The following is a 20745-nucleotide window of genomic DNA, read 5'->3' on the forward strand; positions in this document are numbered from 1 at the left end:
GCTGGCCTGAGATGTTGGGAGCAGAGCCCACAAAACCAGGCACAGGAGATGACACATGCAGAGGAGGCTGCGCTGGGAGGGGCCGAGGGGTTGCTCACCCAGTCGTTTCTCACTGCGGCTTCCCACCAGGTCTGCCGTGGCTACTTGGTCAAGATGGGCGGCAAGATCAAATCATGGAAGAAGCGCTGGTTCGTCTTCGACCGCCTCAAACGCACCCTTTCCTATTATGTCGGTGAGTTCCAGCAGCATCCCTGGGGCAGCTGGTCTTTGGAAGGAGGCCAGATTTCCGAGTAGGGGCTCAGAGGCTCAGAGGCTCAGGCTGGGTCTTGTCCTCTCCTCCCTGAAAGTGTGCTGTATGTTTGGTTCACCTCCATTTATTCATTCACTCATGCATTTGCTTACCCGGTCAGTTGACATCTTAACAGATGCGCTACAGTAACAATCAGTCCCAAATCCCAGAGGCTCAAAACCAGTGCTTTGCTGTTTTGTGTTACTGGGGATTGAACCCAGGGCCTTTGCACTGAGCTCCATCACTGGCCCCTTTTTCTTGTTTATTTGGAGACAGGCTCTTACTGATTGCTGTGTTGCCCAGGTTGGGTTTGGGTCTGTGATCCTCCTGTCACAGCTCTGCAGAGGGCTGGGGTTACAGATGTGTGACAAGGCCCCGTTCACGGTGTCCTTCCCACCACAGCTCTACTGAGTGTGCACTGAGTGGGCGGTTCCATTCTGGTTGCTGTTACTTTTGCTTCCGAGTGTGCTTGTTGGGATATTGGGGCCACAGCGGTAGAGGGAAAAGAGGCTGAGGTGAACCTTGTGTTGCAATTTAATGCCTGTGTCAGAGGTGACACATGACACAGGCAGCGTAATCTTACTGGAAGCCTGGGAATGCAAAGGGCTGCAGGTGCTGGGGATGCCCCGGCTCGGAGTGCCCTGCCTCTGTCTCCAACCTGGTCCCTTCTGGAGTGCCACCACTGTGTGGAGTCCCTGGGGCGCTGGGTGTGGAGAGACAGAGGCACATGTGGCCCCACCTTTTCACCTGGGCTAGGAAGGCAGGGGGTTTGTTGGGAGAGTGAGAAGCAGGTCTGGGAGAGGTCCAGGAGTCTCTGGGACACTTAGGCTTAAGACAAAAGTCAGAGGCAGCGTGACAGCCGAGTCTGTTGGAGTAATAATCACAGCAGTCACAATAACAGCAGATCACAGTTACAGCCTTTGTGTGAGCTAAGTGCTGTGCTCAGTACCCTGTACATACATATTATCTCACTTAATTTTTGTAATAACCCCATGAGAAAAACCGTTGTATTTATACCCATTTTAGGAGTAAAAATGTGAGGCTCGGAGGCACTGAGTACATTGCCAACGCCTCACAGCTCCTAGAAGCAGAGCAGAGGGGAGGGGGAACCGCCTGTGTCACAGCCTCCCCTCAAGGGGAAATCGAGGAGAGACCAGCTCAGGCAGAAGGGGCGGGAGGCGAGAGCCAGCGTGTGGGCTGGCACTTGGCAAGGGCGACCTTACTTGATGTCTGTGAAACCAAAGTAGACGGAGCTCAGGCGGCAGTGGAAACGGGAAGGAAAGCAGCCAGAGAAGTGGGCGTTTGCAGACAGGAGGTGTCACCAGCAGCGAGAGAGAAGGATCCTGCAAAAGGGCCCGAATCCACGTGGCCCAGGGCCTTTAGATCCAGGGATTGGAGCTGCTGGAGAGAGCACCTCGTGGAGCACAGGGCAGGAGGAGCTTGCACAAGGTGGAGGCTGGGTGGGTGGCTAGGGAGGTGTGGGCAGGACCCTATCACAGTCCGCAGGAAGGAAGGAGCCCGAGGGGTGGCCAGGTCTGGAGCCGGGCCCTTGTCCCCAGGAGGACACCCCGGAGTTGGGCGCTAGGCAGGATCAGGTCCCGGTGTACCTCCCTGAGGCCTGCAGCTGGTGGACACCCCATGCTACCAGGTCAGATTAGACCCTGCTCTGAGGCCTCTGCAGTTTACCTTCACAGGCATGGCTCACAGTGAGCTGGGTCTGTGCCATGTGACACCAGCCCGGGCTAAGAATGTAGCGCCAGTTGCCTCACTGTGTGCCGGGCACGGTGCCTCGCACATCCTCATGTTTACTACTCCTGACAACCCGAGACACGGAGGTGTGCTGCGGGGTCCCAGCCGCCCCAGCCGGGGAGCCGCCCGCGTGTCTACACCTTCCTCCCACCCTACCGCGCCTGCCAGCGTGGCAGACATGGCGTAGGGGACGCTCAGCTGCCTCCCATCACTTCTGAGTGTGTCCAGGGAGCGTTCAGGAGAGCATTCCAGGCTGTGCAGAATGATCCGTGAAGGCACCGCCGAGGAGCTTGGCCCGGCTGCACGGAGCTGGGGTTCGTGCAGGGGGGCGGCGAGACGGGCTGGAGGGGTGCGTGGGCAGCAGTCTGCGGAGGGCCCTTGCCAAGCCACGTAGGCAGCCGGTTCAAGTTTGTGGACTGGAGCAGCGGATTCGGGTTTGCCTGCCACAGCTCCTCCCACAGCAGGGGTGGAGGAGGAGCTGCCTGCTGCCCGGCCTGGCCCTTGAGTTCAGGGCTCAGCCCGCTTTTCCGCGGGACTCAGGCTCTTGGGTGAGGAGGTCAGTCTTGGTGCTCCAGCAGATTTGACAAAGAGGACGGCCCAGGCCCTGACCTTCCCCTGTGCTCCTGCCCCTGGGCCTGAGTGCTGGCCGTGCTCTGGCACAGTGGCCTTCTCCGCACCTGTCCCGACCCCAGATGTGGAGTGTTAGCCACGCCCTCCAGGCCCACGCTCCACAAAGGCATCCACGTAGTGCAGGAATCAGCATGGGAGACAGCTTAAGGCGAGAAGTATTCCGCCTGTTCCTAGCACTGTCCCCACAGGAGCAGATGCAGCAAATGCAAACGCACATTCTTCCCGCTTTCCCTTGTGCAAGAGGCAGCGGACAGCACGCTCCGTGTTTGCCACCCAAGGTGTCTTAAAGGCCCTTCTGTACCAAAGCTGTCTGTGTCTGGGCCCCACACTTACTATGTCACTGGCTCAGAGAGCAAGCACCTTCCCGATTGTGACAGCCAGGACCAAGGCCTGACCCCTTGTGTTCCCCTGCATTGTCACACTGCCTGTTTCTTCACGGCCCTGCCCGAAGCGGGTGTGTGTTCTGCCATCCTGACGGTTGACCTGGGAGACCGCCCCGGCGTCTGGTGTGCGTTTCTCTGATGGCGAGCAGGGCTCAGCGTTCGCTGCATCTTCAGGCTCCTCGAAGGCTGTGTGGGCACTCTGGGCGGCTGGTCCCAGCCGGAAAGCCGGTGCCCACGTGCTGCTGCCCTGGGAGCCCAGCAGGCCTCCTCAGCGCGGCCCCTTTCCCTCTGCAGACAAGCACGAGACGAAGCTGAAGGGCGTCATCTACTTCCAGGCCATCGAGGAAGTGTACTATGACCACCTGCGCAGTGCCGCCAAGGTCAGAGGCAGTGGCCAGCGGGGGGCAGGAAGGACGGCCCTGTGTAGGGGGGGCTGGGCCCAGCCTGCGGGCTGCAGTGGGGGGCCAGGCTGTGCTTGGCTCTCTCTGCCAACGTGCCTTCCTCTCTCCCTCTTAGAAGAGGTTTTTCCGCTTCACTCTGGTGACTGAGGTACCCCGCCCGCCCCACACGCCTGTAACCAGAGCTGGCACATTAACACTTCCCAGGCCCGCAGCCCCTGACCCCTGCCTGCCCCTCCCTCTAACTTGCCTCAGGGCTGAGGGAGGGTGGGACTAGAGGACACTTGGGGCCTCCTTTTCTGGAGAAGGCAGCAGGTTGTCACCCTTGGGGACAGGGAGAGCAGAGGGGCAAAGGAGCCTCAGAGACTGGCTTGGCACCGGAGGCCTGGGTGTCCGGGGCTGGGGACTGCCTCCTCGCTCCGTCCCTCCCTCTGTCCCTCCCTCCGGGCCTCCAGGCTGCCCTAGCCCAGCCTTCCCATGGCTTTCCCTGCCCGGCTCCTCTCTGCTGGGAGTGTCCTTTAGGTCAGCCCTTTGTGACTGTCTCACATGCACTTGGGAACCCAGGGGTGCAGGAAACAGTGTCCCCAGCCTGATGTGCCCTTGCTGGGGTCCCAAGGGTGTAGAGAACCTGCACTGCCATGGCATAAGAGGGGGAGCATTTCCGTATGGGGCCACTGGAGTAGTGGGATGGGGCTTCAGGCCGTTGAGGACTCCACCCCTAAGCTCCAGGGCTGCCAGGGGCAGGGCGGGAGAGGCAGCAGGGGAGGCGGGGTGTTCTGGGCCTCCGTGAGCCCCAGCCCTGTCCTCCCCCCCACCCCAGAGCCCGAACCCAGCTCTCACCTTCTGTGTGAAGACCCATGACCGGCTGTACTACATGGTGGCCCCGTCCGCAGAGGCCATGCGCATCTGGATGGATGTCATCGTCACAGGGGCCGAGGGCTACACTCAGTTCATGAACTGACCGCGTGGGCCTCTGGGACCCCCAGCCTGCCCTCGGACCCCTGCACCTGTTGCCGTGCTCACCCCCGGCCTCAGAGAGGCCTGGCGGACAAAGTGCCCCTGGGGCTTCGGTGCAAGAAGACTTGGTGATACTCTGCCATGAGCTCAGTCCCGTGAGGCTCTGGGCTTGGAAGAGGGAAGCTGGGGAGGGCAGGGGCTGGCACCTGGGCGCCCGGGACGTGAAGACCTCGTCAGTGTTGCCCGGCCGCAGGGCTGAAGAGCTGTCGGAGAATGCCTCCCGGCCCTGACCCGGCATCTGCTCTCTCCAGCCTGTTTTCTCTTCATAAAGGACAAATTATGGTACCAGAATCTGCCAAAGATCCCCTCCTGCCTCACCCCCTCGAGGGGGCTGAGCACAGCCACCCCCGGCGCTGGGCAGCAGTGGAGGCAGCGTGCTCTGCCTCGCCTTCTCCTCCATTTATACTTTTTGTTCCTGGGCCCAGAGGCCAGAGACCTCAAGTGTCAGCCTGGAGGCCCCAGCTCCGTCCCCTTGTTGGCGACCCAGCCCTAGTCTCCATGGCGACTGCTCCATTGCCATGGTAATGTAGTACTAACTGCCTGCTCGCAGCTCACCCACGCTTCTCCAGCCGTGGGCCCTGTGGGCCATCTGAGGGTACTGCCGTCATCTCTCCAGCCCAGATCCATGGGCACCTGGGGGGGGGACGAACACCTGCTCCCTGGCTGTCTCCCCCCTGACGCACAGCCTGCTGCCCCCGTCTCACCTCTCCCTTCCACTGTGCCTTGCTTAGAGCCAGAAGGGAGGATGCTGGGGACCCACGGCCAGAGGAGCAGTGCTGTGTGTGGGAGAGGAAGCCCACGGGCCATCCTCCGGGGCTGGCGGAAAGGGAGGGTTGCTCAGCACTCAGCCCAAAGCCTGAGCAGAGGGAGCTGCAGATGGAGGGCCCTGCGTTCCGGCCGCCTCCCTCGGCCTCCAAAGGGTGACGGAAAAGGAGAGTGGGGGACCAGGCCTCCGCTGTCCGGCCTCAGCCCTTCGCGCCTTAACACTAAGCCCAGCTCCCCGCCCTCGTCCCCAGCACTGGGCCCTTGACGCCTGGGCCTGGGCTGGGAGTTTTTCAGTATTTTTAAGCATTTCAGCAGAACAATAAAGCATTTGGGCTATGTACTTGTGTGATGGGGGGCTGGGTTCCTGGAGTGATGGGGCTAGGTTTCCCCTCAGAAAAGGGACATCTCCCCCTGTGAGATGCTGGGAGGGACGCAGGTCCCAGCCCTGGGCCTCCAGGCCACTGCCTTGCCATAGACACGCGTCAGACAAGGACAAGGTTGGAGATAAGCAGAAGGAGGGAAGGTGCAGTTTTTTCTAGTGCCTGGGACTGAGCCCAGGGCCTTCTATTTTTGTGTTTTATTTGAGGCAGTGTCTCCTAAGCTACCCAGCAGCCCAGCTTCCCAGCATTACCAGCTCACACCACCACACTAGGCCAGGTGCAGATGGCTCCTGAGGCGGGACCTGGAGCCCAGTGGCATGCCAGATGAGTGGGGTGAAGCCACACTCCTGGTCAGTCCTTGGGGCCACCATGGTCACTGTGACAGGAAGCCCAGCAGGAGGTGGAACAGAAAGGTGGCTGCTAGGCAATGGGGCATCAGGAGAGCCAGCTGGGTCCCTGAGGTTAGCCGGTCACCATAGCGGTCCATGAGCATCAAGGCTACTCCATTGGTCCAGCCAAATCCCTCCTGGAGAGAGGCAAGGCCAGTTGGCCAGAGTTGGGGGGAGTCCCAAGCCCTGTTTTGGGGATATGATCTCATTTCCTCTTGGGGTGCCAAGGAGCACTGGTCAGTCTCTGTGCAGGTGGCCACAGTGAGGCCTGAGGGTTCAAGCTGTTTGGGGTGACAGCCAGGAGTCCCCTATAAGGTGCTGGCCTGCTCACCTGGACTTCATACTCCCCTCCGCCTCCTGCCTGTCCCCTGCTGACGTCATACTGCGGAGAAGAGCATCACTGGCGCTCACACACTGTCCCCAGGCCACCACTCCAGCCCCAGGCCAGCAAACCACGGAGGCCTCTGGGGAGCAGCAGCTCTGCCCACAGCGCCTGCCCCTGCAGTACCCCACATGGCCACTGGGTGCCGCCACGGCCCTGGCCCTGCAAAGCCTGCTGCTTCCCCACCTCCCCTGGGGAGGGCCTGGGGACGGGGCGGGGAGACCCCGTGTCAGCTCACCTTCTCATACATGGTTGACTTCTGCGAGTAGACGTCAAAGTTAGTCCGGATCCAATTCTGGGCCAGCTGGAAAGCCACTTCCTGGGTCTGAGGTGACTGTGACTTGGCCAAGCCTAGACCCCAACCCAGCAGGACCTGAATCTCCGGAGCCCCCCACCCCAGGTAGGGCAGAGGCCAGGCTCTCTGTCCCCAAGGAGGAAGCGAGGCCCGGGCCCTGAGACCTCCCTTCTGGAGCCACAGGCCAAGCTGCTGGCAATCCAGCGTCTGGGTTTGGAGGGAGAGAGGAGGCTGGTCGCACTGACAGGTGGGATGGAACAATTTGCTGATGGGGCGGAAGCCAGAGACAGGAGCCAGGGAAAGGGCGAGGGGCCCTGCATCCCTGTTCATGCCTCCCCAGTCGCAGGACAGCGGAGTCCTGCAGTCCGGGTTTGGGCCTTGGCGGGTTCCCCATGCCTGTCTTCCTACCTCTGATGACCAGGTCCTGCAGGGGGGCCCAGCCATTGGGAAAGTCCCACTGCTGGCCTGTGTTGTGGAGAGAGGTCGGGATCCCATACTGGTGAGTCAGGATCTGGTTGTCCTAGAAGGTTCCAGACATTGCTTTGACTGTGGGTGGAGCCTGGACACGGGGCCAGTACCCTGGACCCTCAGGAAACCAGCAGTGCCCTCCCTGGCCCTTCTCTCCTTGGCTCTCTGCTGCCCTCTGGTGGCCACAAAAGGTAACAAGCGCAGCTGGTCCTGCCAGGTCCCCTGCTCAGCCAGGAGGGTCCTACTCCAGGGGCCACAGCTGCCCACTGTCCCCTCACCTCTAAGTACTTCACAGCTTTGTCCACAACACCAGGGTCAGAGAAGCAGCCGGCCCAGAGTGGGGCGAGGTTGGAGGGATAAAACTCGAGGTTCTTCTTCATGTTCTCAAGGTCATAGTCAAACCAGGCCCCCTTCTGCTCATCCCACAGGACAGCCTGCATGGCAGTCAGGCGCTGGTTCCTCAGGGCTTTGTACCTGGCAGCCTGGACATCGTCCCCTGGAAGACACTGCCGTTAGACTGAGCCTGCCTTGGGTCCCATGTGTTGGATGGTTCTACACTACCTTTCGTTTTCTGTTCTTTGTTTTGTGACACTGGGAATGAAACCCAGCGTGCACGTGTGGCACGTGTGGCGAGTGCTCTACTGAACTACGCCCTCAGCCCTGGCTCCACTTGGCTTCTTCCCCAGTGACTAAGCTGTCCTGAGGCCCTGGGGCTGGGTCTCCCTGCAGTCCACACTTGTAGTTTGCAGAATCCCCGAGCAATGGTGTGTCCGCTGGGAGTTTATCCTCCACAGGACACTGGATCTATGGATTTCCTGGCTCTGAGGGGCCCCAGGGCAGCACTGGGCAGAGGAAGTGGGAGGCTTTGGGATGCAGTGTTTCCCACAGGCCCTAGAGACCTTCATGTAGGAAAGCAAGGCAGAGTGAGCATGTGACAGCTCCATCTGTACCCCCGTGTTGGTAGCACTGGCCTCTCCTGAGGGCATCTGATCAGGCTGGGGAGCCTTTCACGCTATGGGGCCACCAGCAGTTCCACGGCCAGCACCCTCCCCCGGTACTCACCCAGTCTGGCATAGAAGTTGCTCATCAGCTCCTCTGCCTGGCACAGGAAGGCATTCAGGTCAACTGGCACCCGTTTGCTGGTTTGGATGCTACTGAGCGAGTCAAGGTTTGGGCTTTCAACCAGCCAGCGGGAAGAGAAGTCCCAACCTGACTCAGCCCCAGCCTTGAGCTCGGACCACAGAGCCTCTCGATCCCCTGTAAAGACAGAGAGGGCACCAGGCCAGGCCTGGCTGTAGGGTAACGTAGCAGTGGACCAAGGCCCGACACGCACCTCAGAGGTCCAGCTGCTGTCCCCTGCCCTCCTCCTTGGTGCTGCTCACCTTCCGGCAAGGTGTTTGCCAACTCCTCATCTTTGCTATAGGACTCCGGCCTAGCAGAGGGGAGAGATGGGCAGCTTGGCACTGGCAGGCACTGAGCCCTCTGCTGGAGCAGAAGGTCCAGCCCTCTTGACTCAGCTGCCCAGGGGCCCACATCCCTGGGTGGCTGAGCACATTCAGTCTCACATCGGAGAGGCTGGATGAATTCCTCTTCCTGCAGCCCTGTCTTGGTGACGCTCACATTCCAATGAAGGACATGGGACTGACACTTGGGCTGGGCGGTTCCTCACCTGGGTCCCCCATAGGGAACATAATAGCGATTCAGGGTGTAGTTCTGTCCTCCCAAGTTCACAGAGACGCTTCTGTTCACGGTCCAGAAGTCCAGCTCCAAGGCTAGGGTCTCGATGTTCTCCCTGGGATGGAGTCCCACGTGCCACACCTCAGCCTGGGCCAGCTCCTCGCCTTGAGAGGTCTCAGGGAGGGGGAGGCCTGCAGGGCGGTACAGGTGAGGTACATACCGCAGGAAAGCGGTGTTGTTGGTGTGAGCCACATAGCGGTCCACCATGAGGGTCAGGAGGGGCGGCTGGCTCCTCTGCAGGTAATATATGCGTCCACCGTTGGGGATGTGTCCATAGCTGCCGAGATAGGGGCCTGCTGAGATGCCCTCTGCCCGAGCCCGAGGCATACCTGCCTTTCCTCCAGCCTCCTCTTACGTCTTGACCAGGTCCAGGAAGTTCTGCAGCATGCCCTTCACTGTCTCGGCCATCTCAGAGAGGAGCAGACCCTCCATGACCCAGTAGGAGTCCCTGGGGAAGGGCAGACAGGCATCAGGCCACTGCTACTCGCTGCCCCACACACCAGGCTGGCAGAGCACTAGCTCAGAGTTCCCTCACACTGCTGGCCCCAGTGGGGTCCCCTGGGTACTCACCAGTAGTAGAACTCAACAAAGCGCCCGCCAGGCACAATGAAAGGATGTTTTGAGTAGATCAGAGAAAATCGCTCAGGGTTGCTGAGAACTTCCGGCTTTATCTGGAGTCAGGAGAGGGGCACAGTACAGGGGCGGGGGCTGTGGGACACACTGACGCCATAGCTGGGGAACCAGGTTGTGTCTGCTGCCGCTTGGCCGCGTGGTCAAGGACCAGCTGCTGGAGGCTGGGTGTCCTCACCCGCCCCCATGTGCCAGCCTCTGACTGCTTGATGCTGTATAGAAGCTGACCGCTCAGCTTGGCACTGGACAGGTGTAATGGCTTGTATCTAGAGGTCCCCTCCAAAGTCTCATGGTCCTACAGGTGGGGCTTTTCAGGGGTGGCTGGATCTACAGTATGGGAAACTGGGATTGAAAGGGTGTGATTACTAAACTAGTCCACAGATTGGCTCGGCACGGCTGTGGGCGTGGCTAATGGAAGCCCCGCCCCAGAGGTGAGTGCTAAGGGCGTAACCTGGACACAAAATAAGTGGCAGAAAGAGGGCTGCTGGGGTTGCTTGTCGCTTGCTGCTTTTCCTGATTTCCTGCCTTTTGCGTGCCATGAACTGTTTCTCTTCTCCAGTGCCCCTCTGCCCCGCCAGCCTGCCTGGGAGTCAGCCAACACTGGACTGAAACCTCTACAAACTGCCAAATAAACCTTTTATTCTTTAACTTTGGGTATCAGGTGTTCTATCTCAGCAAAGAGAAAAATAACTGAATCGACAGATAGCGCTCATCATTGTGACCCAGGCATAGCTAAGTGGGTACGGGGATGCTGGTTCTTCTCCTTAGCCCCCTATGTCCCCCTATATCCCACCACCAAGCCAGGCCTAGAGAATGAGACCCCCAAGTCTCTGGCCCAGGTGGGGACCAAGCCCCAGCCCCTTCCCCAGGCATGATGGGTGCGGGAGGACAAGGCGAAGGGCGGGCTAGGGCAGGAGCAGCGCAGCCTGCAGGCCCATCAGGTCCTCTCTCTGCCCATTCCCATCGCCTCTACCTCAGCCCGCCCTGCTCATTCTGAGGGAGCAGCAGACCAACAGGACCAGGTGCGTTCCCGAGGGGGCCGAGCTGCCAAAGGGGCCCTGAGCAGTTCCCCGTGCCAGGAGCAGCAGGCCACAGGCCGAGCAGAGGAGGGGCAGGTGACCTGGGCAGCTGTGGGCAAGCCACCGGCTCGCAGAGCCTCAGAGCAAGGGAGAAAGTCCCTCAGGACTGTGCTGGGCGTGGGCTCAGCTGCACGCAGCAGTGACATGCAGTGACTGTCCCTGAGCCAGAGCTGGCCCAGGCCCCCGGGGAGAGGGGAGCCTGGAGGGGGGCAGGAGAGACTGGGGAGACTTCCCAGAGGGGTGGAGGTGAGGAGCAGCGCTCCCCTCTGATCTCAGCAGTGCTTTCTAGAGGGCTTTCATTCCAGAAGCAAGCGGGAAGAGGGTGTGTTTTCAGGAAACATGTGTGTTCTGGGGTGCTGTGGGTCCCTAACAGGCACAGCTCTCCGCACCCCAGCACTTTGGGTCAGGCCCAGTACACTGCTACCTGTTTACCCAGCTTCTTCCAGATCTGGTGCAGGTCCTCTGCCCAGGCACGCAGCTTGGTATCTGAAATCCTCTGTAGGAACTGGGGGCTGAAAGAGCGCCCCGCAGGGCTCAGGCAGGCAGCCCTGTCAGCAGGGCGTCTCCTATCCTCTGTCCAGGCTGTACCTGTCTTTCCAGTCCTCGGGGGTCCAGGCCAGCAGCTCCTGCCCCACAGACCGGAAGTGTTGATGGACGAACTCCTGCAGCTGCTGTCTGGGGATACTGCCATTGTGGGCCGTGGCCAGCGCGCGGAAACTCTGCAGGACTTGGTCTGGAGAGCAGCCGGCAGGGGTCAGGAGAGTCCCCGAGCCCTGTGTGATCAGAGGCACCTGCCCTCCGCCCTGCTATCTTTGAGTAAAGATTCAGAAAGTGAGGTGGCCTCACCTGGATCTTTGGACAGTGACATATCCACGAAGTTCTTGTCATCAGAGTAGAGCTTGGCCATCTGAACCTGATGCAGGAGCTCGCCATAGCAGTAAATCTGGCTGCAGAGACATAAAGGGGAAAGTGGGTCAGAAGAGAGGGCGAGAGAGTCCTGGGAAGGCTGCTCCAGGTATGTTCTCCGAGGCTGTGCCATGCACGGGGCACCTGTGTGCTGTGGTGGCCGTCTGCAGGTGGTAGGGACACACAGAGCTGAGAGCGAGCAGGGTGCTTGTGTGGTATAATTGCCCAGGCCCTCACTGGCTGATCTTTGGACACAGCACGGAGCAGGAAGGAGCTTAGCTCTCTAATCAGCAACATGCTAGAGGCCTGGCACTGACCAGCTCTGCACAGTACCCTCGTGTGGAAGGGACTATGACCAAAGTCAGGGCTGTCCCAGGCAGCGATTGCTGAGACCTTCAACCAGAACATTTGTAGATGTAGATGAACAGAGATGCCGTCTGAGAAAGAATCACCAGTTCACTCTCGAGCACTCAGTGAAACAGCTCCATGACAGTGGGACGCAACACCCGAAATGCCTGTGATGCTTGGTGACATTCAGTCCCCACTCTGATAAAGAAGGCAGGGCAACGGCTCCCTCAGGAGCACACTGCAGGTGGTGCAAGAGGTGCCCTCTGTGCCCGCAGCCCTTTGCCCTCAGAGCCAGCTTGGGAAGCCACAAGGGCGATGATAAATCCTGCGGCCACCTGGGAGCACCTGCTCCACAAATGGCTCTTCAGTGACTGCAAAAAGCTGCTGGCCAGTAGCCTAGCAGATGAGCCGTGAGAAACTTGACTATTTAAGAGTCACAGTCTGTGGAAAGCACTACACGTACCTGGGGGCGGGCATTAGAGTAGCTGCACTTAACTGGATGTAGATGCAAATGCTCAAAATTCTGCAAAATGCTATCTTGACTTGGATGATACTGCACCCATGTGGGCTACAGGGCTACTTCTTCTCAGATCAAGAAACACAGCAGAGCTGGGCGTGGTGGTAGCACATGCCTGTAATCCCGGCACTTGGGATGCTGAAGCAGGAGGATGCTACGAATTTGAGGCCAGCCTGGGCTACATAGTGAGTTCAAAGCCAGCCTGCACTATGTAGTAAGACCCTGTCTCAAAAACTAACTAACTAAATAAATAAATAGAAGTGTACAAGAATGGGTCAAGGGACATCACAGCTAGTGGACGTGTTGTGTTGTGAGAACTCTTCAGAGTAATGGCTCAACCAATTTTAACACTCGTTGTTTGAAATAGGGGAGGCACGGAAGAGTGGCTTACACATCTTCACAAGAGTGTGGTCACATGCAACATAAAGGGGCAAAGAAAAAGTGACCACTGCACAGATTCCCTGATATCTGGGCGGGCCTGGAGAAAGGGGGCGTCGCCTATAGAACTGTACAGTTTCCCCCCACATCATCCAGATACTTTTTTTCCTACCTGATACAGTGATCCTAGGACCAGAACCTTTTGTGGGTGTCAGAAGCAGGGGTGGTTCCCAAGCGAGGAATTCCACCTGTACCCTGAAGCCTTTTTATAAGTTTGAAGAGTCCATGGGGTGGGTTCACCCATCTAGCTTGGTGGGCCCATCAGGGAAACAACTGCATTGCCTGCAGCCTGAGCCAGCCCCCTAATTCTGCTTCCTTGCACCCCTATCCTATATGAAGGAGCCCAGAGGGGGTAACCTGTTAGACCCACATTGCTACCAGTAATCTGCACCACACAGTGGGTGAACCCAATATGCCTCCAAACATGGAAAAGCTTGATAAAAATCAATGGCTAGTGGAGAGGAGGAGGATGGGAGCCGAGGGGAAGGAAATAAACATACGTGTTGTATGATGAGGAAAATCCAACATGGCACTGCTGCCTGGAGTGACGTAAGCTATACCAGCTCAGGAAGAAGAGCCAGGCGCTGGCCAAGAGTCCCTTACTTTAGGGACCTGATGAGCTGCAGTGGACACCCACAAAACTGAGCAGCCCGGCTCTGATGCCCTGGCCACACAATAAGGTGACGAGTTGGGCCAACTGCTGAGGACTGAGTGTGGCTGTGGGAATGCCCCAGGCTTTGACTCCATCCACTAGAAAGGAGGGCAGAGTACTAGGAAAAGTTTCCGGGAGCTACTCCCTCCCCTTGGACTGTGTGTCAGGTTAATCACCGTGGAAGAGTAAACCTTGATAATTAAATGCTCAGAAAGCCCTGGGTATGCCTCAATGAAGCAGCAGCAGCATGGCCCGTGCCACTGTGTGTCACACGGGCAAATGCAGACAGACAGCTACTCACACGGCGGAGAAGGAAGCGTCTAACGGGACTAGAGCTGCAGGCATCTCCCAGGCTGCCCAGACTCCGTCCTCACCCAAGGAAGGGGGCTGCGGGACAACTTCAGGCACCGCAGATTAAGTTACACTCAGTGTAACCCTATTAGGCTTTTGAGGCACAAAACATACATCTCTCTTCAGTACACAACGGCAGAAAACATATATGGCAGGTTAACCCACAATGATTTAGTCTCATCTTTTCCTGATGGGAGTAACAGCCTCCAAACAGCAGGCTGCCTGGCACAGAGCTGGGGCCACAAGCCAACAGCCCTGGGCACCCCCCCCCCCCAGAGCTGCTCCCAGGCCACTGACCAGGTGGCAGTGGAAGCAAGCAGCTCCTCGCACAGTTCCAAAGCCAGTGCTAGGGGAAAAGAGTCCATCAACTCCCGGACTCGGTGACTCTGTCTGCCCAGCTGCGTGTTCCCATACTGTCTGTGCATGTTTTAGCACAGGTGGTGCCTTAACTGAGAGCGCTGCTCCATCATTGCCCAAGTGTCCGAGGAATTTCAGGTTTCGAGGTTCTTCAGTTTTAGGGACAATGTCTAACAATTGTTAGCAAGCTGACAGGAAACCTTCTACTGGAACTTCCCTACTCCAGAGTCTTGACAGTTATGCGAGGAGATGCTCTCTGCTCCCAGGCATCTCACTGGCCCCCACTTGGAAGGTCCAGTGGTCACTACCTGATGGCCACATGAGGTGTCACACATCTCTGCTTCACAGCACTGTGTGGTGGAAATGTTCCTGGGCAGTAGCCATTCCCACAGTAGGGTGAAGGCAAGGGTCACAACCGTGTCACACAAGATCTGTTCAAACACGGGCTGGGCATGCAGCACAGGGCCAGGGCTCGTTTAGAGCAGGGTCCTGGGTTTGATCCTCACCAGTGCATAAATAAAACCTGTTCGAATGCACCCACCTTCATCCAGACTTTAGCTAAGTCCCATCAACCTCAATTCCTCCCTGTGGCCCTCTTAGGACAAGCCAGTAGGTTTTCATTTCCTGATGCTTAGTAGGGAGACCTTCCCCAAGTAGACTTTGTTTCCATTTCCACCAGACCTTTGGGGGAGGGAGGAACAGTCACTTCACAAAAAGCCTGTTCAAATGCTTCATTTGCATCTGAACTTTCGTTCTGACTCAGTCAGTCCTTGCATTGTGACATCCTCTGAGTTTACCTGGAGCGCTCACTAGGGCCACAGCTCCCACGATCGCTTTGGTACCGCAGTGCCTGGGCTCCTGTGTGGCAGCGGGAGCCTGTGGTCTCACTGGGTTTAAGCGCGGCCCCTCTCTTCCTTACATTTTAGCTGTATATAGTAATGGATAGGCATTGTGTCTTGCTTTTTTCTTACTAGTCTATTGCCTTATGCATAATTAAGTCCCAGGAAGTGGACCCACCATCTCTAAATCCCATTAAGAAGGATTTAACATTGAGCAGCTGCTCTTCAGTATCACAAGGAACCTGAAAAGACCCAGGAGATAAATTTCCTTAAGACTTTCCAACCCCACCCTCCCAAACCACCCATTTCAAAGGGTCTGCATCATTCTCACCAATGGTACATTTTTCTGACACCAACTGCAGTTTAATTCTGCACCTCCCTTCTGGAATTAGTGCACACACTCACCAGGTTGACAGCATGGTCCCCAGAGAGACTGCCAGCTCTAAGTTCAGGGGTCCCTGGCCTACTGCACTCCTGACCGACTGGCTGTGAATGCAGAGGTTCCCAGGAACCCTCAGCTCCATACAGCTCAGGGAAGCACTATCCCCACTATTACAGCCGTGGGCTTGAGAGGGGTGGAAATCAGGAGTAGCCAAATGACATCCATGGGAGAGGCTGGGGGACCCTCGGCTTCATGGCCTCTCCTGGCTCCTCACTCCTCTGTGTTCTCCTCATCCAGAAAGTTCCAGCTGTCTTTGGAGTCCAGAGGGTTTTCTGTTATTGTTGTTGCTGTTGTTCGGGGTTCGAGCCTAGGGGTTGGCTCATGGTAGGCAAGTGTTTGCATCTGAGCAACACCTCCAATACTTGGTTTCTTAAACTTTGAGCTAGGGTCTTGCCAAGTTATCCAAGCTAGCCTTGAACTTGGAATCCTCCTGCCTCAGCTCTCCTGAGTAGCTGGCATTAAAGGAATGAGCCTTCACACCTGGCACAGCCCTGAGTTTTTATTGGGTCCCATTACGTGGGTTTTCCTGATTCAATAAGGTTGCGTGACTGAACTCCATCCCAGCCACCCTCCCCTTCCTGAAGACCAAGAGGTTGGGCTGATAACACGGTTCAAAGCCTCAACCTTTAAAAACACTGTCCGTATTTCTGACATTGCCCATCTCTATTTTGAGTGATATCCTAAGCAGAAACTACCAAGGAATCCACCCTAAGTCATCTTCCTGGGGTCAACTGTCAGGGCATCCTGTGATCAACACACTCGCACCATAGAGGTCACCTCCCAGGAACCCAGGACAAAGACCACACGGATTCTTCATCGGGCAGCCAGTGGCTGGCATGGCAAAGGCTTGCTGGGTTCACACCCTGCCTGTTTTTGTTTGCCTGGGACCTTGGACAAGGCCAGATATTTTATGCTAATATGATTTATTGAGTGGGCCTTTGGCCACCCAATATCAGATTGACCTTTGGAGATCTGGAGACCAAGTAACAAAGATCACCCCATCAGGTACTCCACACTCTATGACTGACCCTAAGAACCGCCTGACACCAGGACTCAGGGAGTTTTCTGGTTGGTGATGTCCTGGGTGTTGTCACACACTGTGGCTGGCAAAAGGAAGTGCTGCTTGGTCAGTCCCTTGGGAGACTTCTCCTGGGCTCTGCCCTTCCTGCCTGCTGCAGCTTTGATGGTTTCGTAGGTTTCTTCACAGAGACAAACCATCATCGTGGGAATTACCAGCTGGTGAGTCTGCTCTTTCTACACGTTTGGCAAATAACCTAACGCCTGCCAAACGCGTGGTCACACAGCCCCTCTGAGTCCTTATTTCAGTTGCTCAGGACAAAACCTAGGAACTACTCCAGATACACCCATTTCCTTCTGAGTTCACAGTCAATCATCACCAAGTCTAAATAGCTCGGTCTTCAAAGTACATCTCCTTCTGCAGCACTCGGCACCATCCCCAGTCCTGCCCCTGGAGCACAGGCCCTGGTCTCCTTTTCCTCAGATCCCCTTCTGTCCCCTGGTCTGTTCCCATCTCTGCTCCAGTTGCACAGGCCTTGTTCCCAGTGCTTGAAAGGTGCCCCAGGGCCTTTGCATTGCAGTTTCATGTCTGCACCTTCTCTCTTGTATCTGCTCAGGGATGGTTCCCTCCAGAATTCTGCTCACACATCACCTCTCACCTCTCAAATGCCTTTTGCTCACTCTGGCTTGGGAGCAGTGTTCCTGTGAGCTGTGTTCCTCTCCCTTTTTAGCTGCTGTTTTTACTCTTCTTGTAAGAACTGGGGACGCAGGGGGACGGTGAGAGGGAGCCTGCGTGGAGTGCAGCGGGCGGCACCCCGAGTGGGGTGGGCAGGGTGGGCTCCCTCATCTCTGTATCTGCTGAGGGAAGCTGGGGCTCAGGAGGGAGGTGGGACTTGTCCTGGGCCACAGCGAGCACAGGGCCAGGCCTTACACCAACGTGTCCACACCCAGGCTCTGGACGCTGTCACTCCCAGGCCAGGGACGCCGGGCAGAAGGTTTGCTGGGACATCCTGAGCCCAGCCCTGCTCGGGTGAAGGAGCAGCAGGGAGGGCAGCAGTGGGCAGTGGGCTGCGGGTCGGTGCCCGGGCCAGCCCCGGTCTGTCCGTCCTGTGCTGGGCGGAGGTGCAGCGCCCAGCGTGGAGCGCGCTGCCCAGGAAGCCCTCTTCCCTCCCTTGGCTCTGCGGCACTGACCCCCAGCCTGTGAGCCCTCAGCCAGCCTCGCCCCCTGCCCCGCCTTCCCTACGCACCTACCTCGCACAGGGTGGGGGCAGAGCTTCCTGGGACCCCAGCCCCAGCAGAAGGAGCAGCGCCAGCCCCCAGGTCCTCACGGCCATGGCAGCAGCGAGCTGGACGGAGCGAGCGAGGCTGGGCTCCTTCCTCACCTTCCCGTCCCAGTCAGCCAAAGTCCAGGCTTCCAGGCGTGGCCACCGAGGACATGCAGCTGGGCCACGTGGCCGGCTGCTCTCTCTGCTCTCAGGCCGCGGTGGCCACATCCCCCCCCCTACCCCAACATTTTGCCTTCAGAGCCTGAAGGGTAGGGCTGGGGGTGGGCGCCTGAGGGCTGCACAGGACCAGCTGGGTGTCACTGCTCGGCTGGCCCCTAAGCCACGGCCTCACAGGGGACCGTTTTTCTAACATTTCTTTCTCTTTTTTAATTTTAAAGAGAAAAAATTTAAAACAACATAATAAGAGGATAACAGAGGTTAATACATCGTGTATTGTTATCCTTAAGTTAGTGTTACCACAAACCTCTTTTCAGTGAACTAAAAGAAATGGTAGCATAACTATCTATCATCTATCTATCTATCTATCTATCTATCTATCTATCTATCTATCTATATTTTCTCCTCCTTCTCCATTCCCCCATCCCAATTTCTCTTTCCTTTTGAAGCTTCTTCTCATTTTACAATATCTATTGTACACTGTGTGTACTCTAGCTTCTCACACGAGGGAGACAATGTGATGTTTACATGTGTGTGTCTGGTTTATTGCATTCATGAATATGGTCTTGAGTTGGATCCATTTATTTATAAATGTCTCCAGTTTATCCTTCTTTATGGCCAAATAGTGCTCCACTGTATAAACAAGACCACATCTTTTTTATCCATTCTTCGGTTGGTGGGCATTTGGCTTGTTTCAAGATTTAGCTATTACAAATTGTGCTGCTATAAACATGAGTGCATATATATTGCTGTGATTTGATGGGTTTTTTTTCATTTTCTTTTTTGTCTTTTTCGTTTTCATCGGTACCAGGGATCAAACTCACGACTGCCTGCTTGCAAGGCAGGCGCTTAGGCCACTGAGCTAAATCCCCAGCCCCTTAAATTTTTTTAAAATTTTAAATATATTAAAACACAACAGGGGCTGGGGATTTAGCTCAGTGGCCTAAGCGCCTGCCTTGCAAGCAGGCAGTCGTGAGTTTGATCCCTGGTACCGATGAAAACGAAAAAGACAAAAAAAAAAAAAAAAAAAAAAACCATACAACAAAGCAAGACAAAACAAAGTCAGTCAAGTCAATGCAGCAAAATTTGTACAGAACTTCAGGGCAGATTACCAGGAAAACAATAACAGCTACCATAATATATCTTGTTATCATCATAAGAGCTGTTCATTCCATCAGGTCTAGCAAAATCAAATCCAAAACAAAATATAATAAAGTCAATCAAAACAGAATATTAAATAGAGCAAAACAGTCAGAACAAACCAAAACAGTGAGAACAATATTGGACTTCAAAGACAAGACAGAAGGAAGTCTGCCATATTTGCTATAATGCCTACTGTCATCCCCAGGCCCCAGGCCTGCAAAATCATCCAAAGAATACCAGCAGTTAATCGCTTTATGCACCTTAGTTGCTATCAGCTCAGGCTGGAAGACTGCATTGTTGATTTCTTGGTTGGTTCACCAAGACCCAGCATGGCAGATTCTTGGGAGACACTGGCCTTTTCTCTTCCTCTATTCAATGTTTTTTAATTCTTCTGGGAAGATAACCAGAAGGGAAATACCTGGATCAAATGGGACCTCCAATTAGTTTTTATTTCTTTATTTCTTTATTTGTTTATTTATTATCAGTACCAGGGATCGAACTCATGACTGCCTGCTTGCAAGGCAGGTGATTATGCCACTGAGCTAAATCCCCAGCCCTATTTTTAAAATTTTTTTTTCAATTCTAGTTTCTTGAGGAATCTCCACACTGATTTCCACAGTGGTTGCACCAGACACTGCACTCCCACCAACAGTGGAGAAGGGTTCCTTCTTCCCCACAGCCCCTCCAGCATGTGTTATTCGTTGATTTCTTGATGATAGCCATTCTTTCTGGGGCGAGGTGGAATCTCAGTGTTGTTTTAAGTTGCATCTCTCGAATGACCGGTGATGTTGAATATTTTTTGATAGATTTATTTGCTATTTGAATTTCTTCATCTGAGAAGTGTGTATTCATCTCAGATCCCCATTTTTGGATTGGCTGTTTAAATTTGGGAGGTCTGATTCTTTTGTGTTCTTTGTATGTTTTTGGTAGCAATCCTTTGTCTGAGGAACAGCTGAAAAACATTTTCTCCACATTATGGGGTGTCTTCACTCTGTTTGTGGTTTCTCTTGCTGTGCAAAAGCCTTTTAATAAGATGAGGTTCCAGTTGTTGATTCTTTGGGATAGTTCCTGTGCAGCTGGGGTTTTGCTCATAAAGTGTTGGCCTACACCAATGTCTGCAGGAGTTTCAGCTCCTCTATCCTCCAGCATATTTAATGTTTCTGTTCTAATATGTAGCTCTTTGATCCATTTCAAATTTGGTTTAGTGCATAGTGAAAGACATGGATCCAATTTTAACCTTTGGCATGTGCAGAGCGAGTTGTTTCAGCACCGTTTATTAAAGTGGCTGTCTTTTTTCCAGTGAATGAGTTTATTACTTTTGTCAAAGATAAAGTGGCTATGGCTGGGGTGTGGGCTTGGAGACAAAAAGAGCATCACACAGTCTCCCACCTGGCAGGTGGCTGGCTGATTCGGAGGAGCTCAGGCTGAGATGGAGAGCAACTAAAGTAAAAAAATAAAAAACAAAACTTAATGCTTGATTGACTTTGCAGGCTTAAAGCTGGCCTGGAGGATAACAATATGCATTATAGCAACTGTGGGGGATTTCCTTCGTCTTGTTTTTGAAGTCCAATATTTTGTTTCATTTTAATGTTTGTTTTATCCTGTATCTGGTAACCTGAGCAACTATTTTGAAGATAACAATAAGCAGTATAACAACCACTGTTAAATTCAGATCATTTTGCTTAAAAAACCTATATTGTTA

General features: G+C 55.4%; 2 protein-coding genes across 40 annotated transcripts in view; one reads left to right on the top strand and one right to left on the bottom strand.

Annotated features, from left to right (window-relative positions):
• Window positions 1-5571, top strand: part of Phldb1 (pleckstrin homology like domain family B member 1) — a 44867-nt gene extending 39296 nt beyond the window's left edge. For 20 of the 37 annotated variants that reach the window (XM_013155468.3, XM_013155469.3, XM_023566208.2 and 17 more), the window contains 4 exons: window positions 130-232; window positions 3346-3431; window positions 3568-3600; window positions 4270-5571. In XM_013155468.3, the coding sequence (XP_013010922.2) occupies window positions 130-232; window positions 3346-3431; window positions 3568-3600; window positions 4270-4410 (363 nt within the window). In that variant the 3' untranslated portion in view covers window positions 4411-5571. Of the gene's footprint in view, window positions 1-129; window positions 233-2266; window positions 3432-3567; window positions 3601-4269 lie in introns of those variants that run through there. The other 17 variants (XM_013155464.3, XM_063255873.1, XM_063255879.1 and 14 more) reach the window with 2 other exon arrangements.
• Window positions 5572-5755: 184 nt separating this feature from the next.
• The window catches only part of Treh (trehalase), a 29091-nt gene continuing 14101 nt past the window's right edge, over window positions 5756-20745 (bottom strand). The window contains exons 1-15 of one of the 3 annotated variants that reach the window (XM_003472652.5): window positions 17710-17849; window positions 11438-11538; window positions 11180-11324; window positions 11016-11103; window positions 9453-9553; window positions 9238-9330; window positions 9043-9159; window positions 8815-8937; window positions 8528-8577; window positions 8208-8402; window positions 7424-7641; window positions 7086-7197; window positions 6621-6733; window positions 6332-6382; window positions 5756-6137 (exon numbers count right to left, since the gene is read on the bottom strand). In XM_003472652.5, the coding sequence (XP_003472700.2) occupies window positions 5985-6137; window positions 6332-6382; window positions 6621-6733; window positions 7086-7197; window positions 7424-7641; window positions 8208-8402; window positions 8528-8577; window positions 8815-8937; window positions 9043-9159; window positions 9238-9330; window positions 9453-9553; window positions 11016-11103; window positions 11180-11324; window positions 11438-11538; window positions 17710-17792 (1743 nt within the window). In that variant the 5' untranslated portion in view covers window positions 17793-17849 and the 3' untranslated portion in view covers window positions 5756-5984. Of the gene's footprint in view, window positions 6138-6331; window positions 6383-6620; window positions 6734-7085; window positions 7198-7423; window positions 7642-8207; window positions 8403-8527; window positions 8578-8814; window positions 8938-9042; window positions 9160-9237; window positions 9331-9452; window positions 9554-11015; window positions 11104-11179; window positions 11325-11437; window positions 11539-17709; window positions 17850-20745 lie in introns of those variants that run through there. The other 2 variants (XM_063255896.1, XM_005004951.4) reach the window with 2 other exon arrangements.

This window comes from Cavia porcellus, unplaced genomic scaffold (genome assembly GCF_034190915.1).
Source record: "Cavia porcellus strain 051 isolate PalLab524CR breed Dunkin Hartley unplaced genomic scaffold, mCavPor4.1 scaffold_9, whole genome shotgun sequence".
Lineage (NCBI taxonomy): Eukaryota > Metazoa > Chordata > Mammalia > Rodentia > Caviidae > Cavia > Cavia porcellus.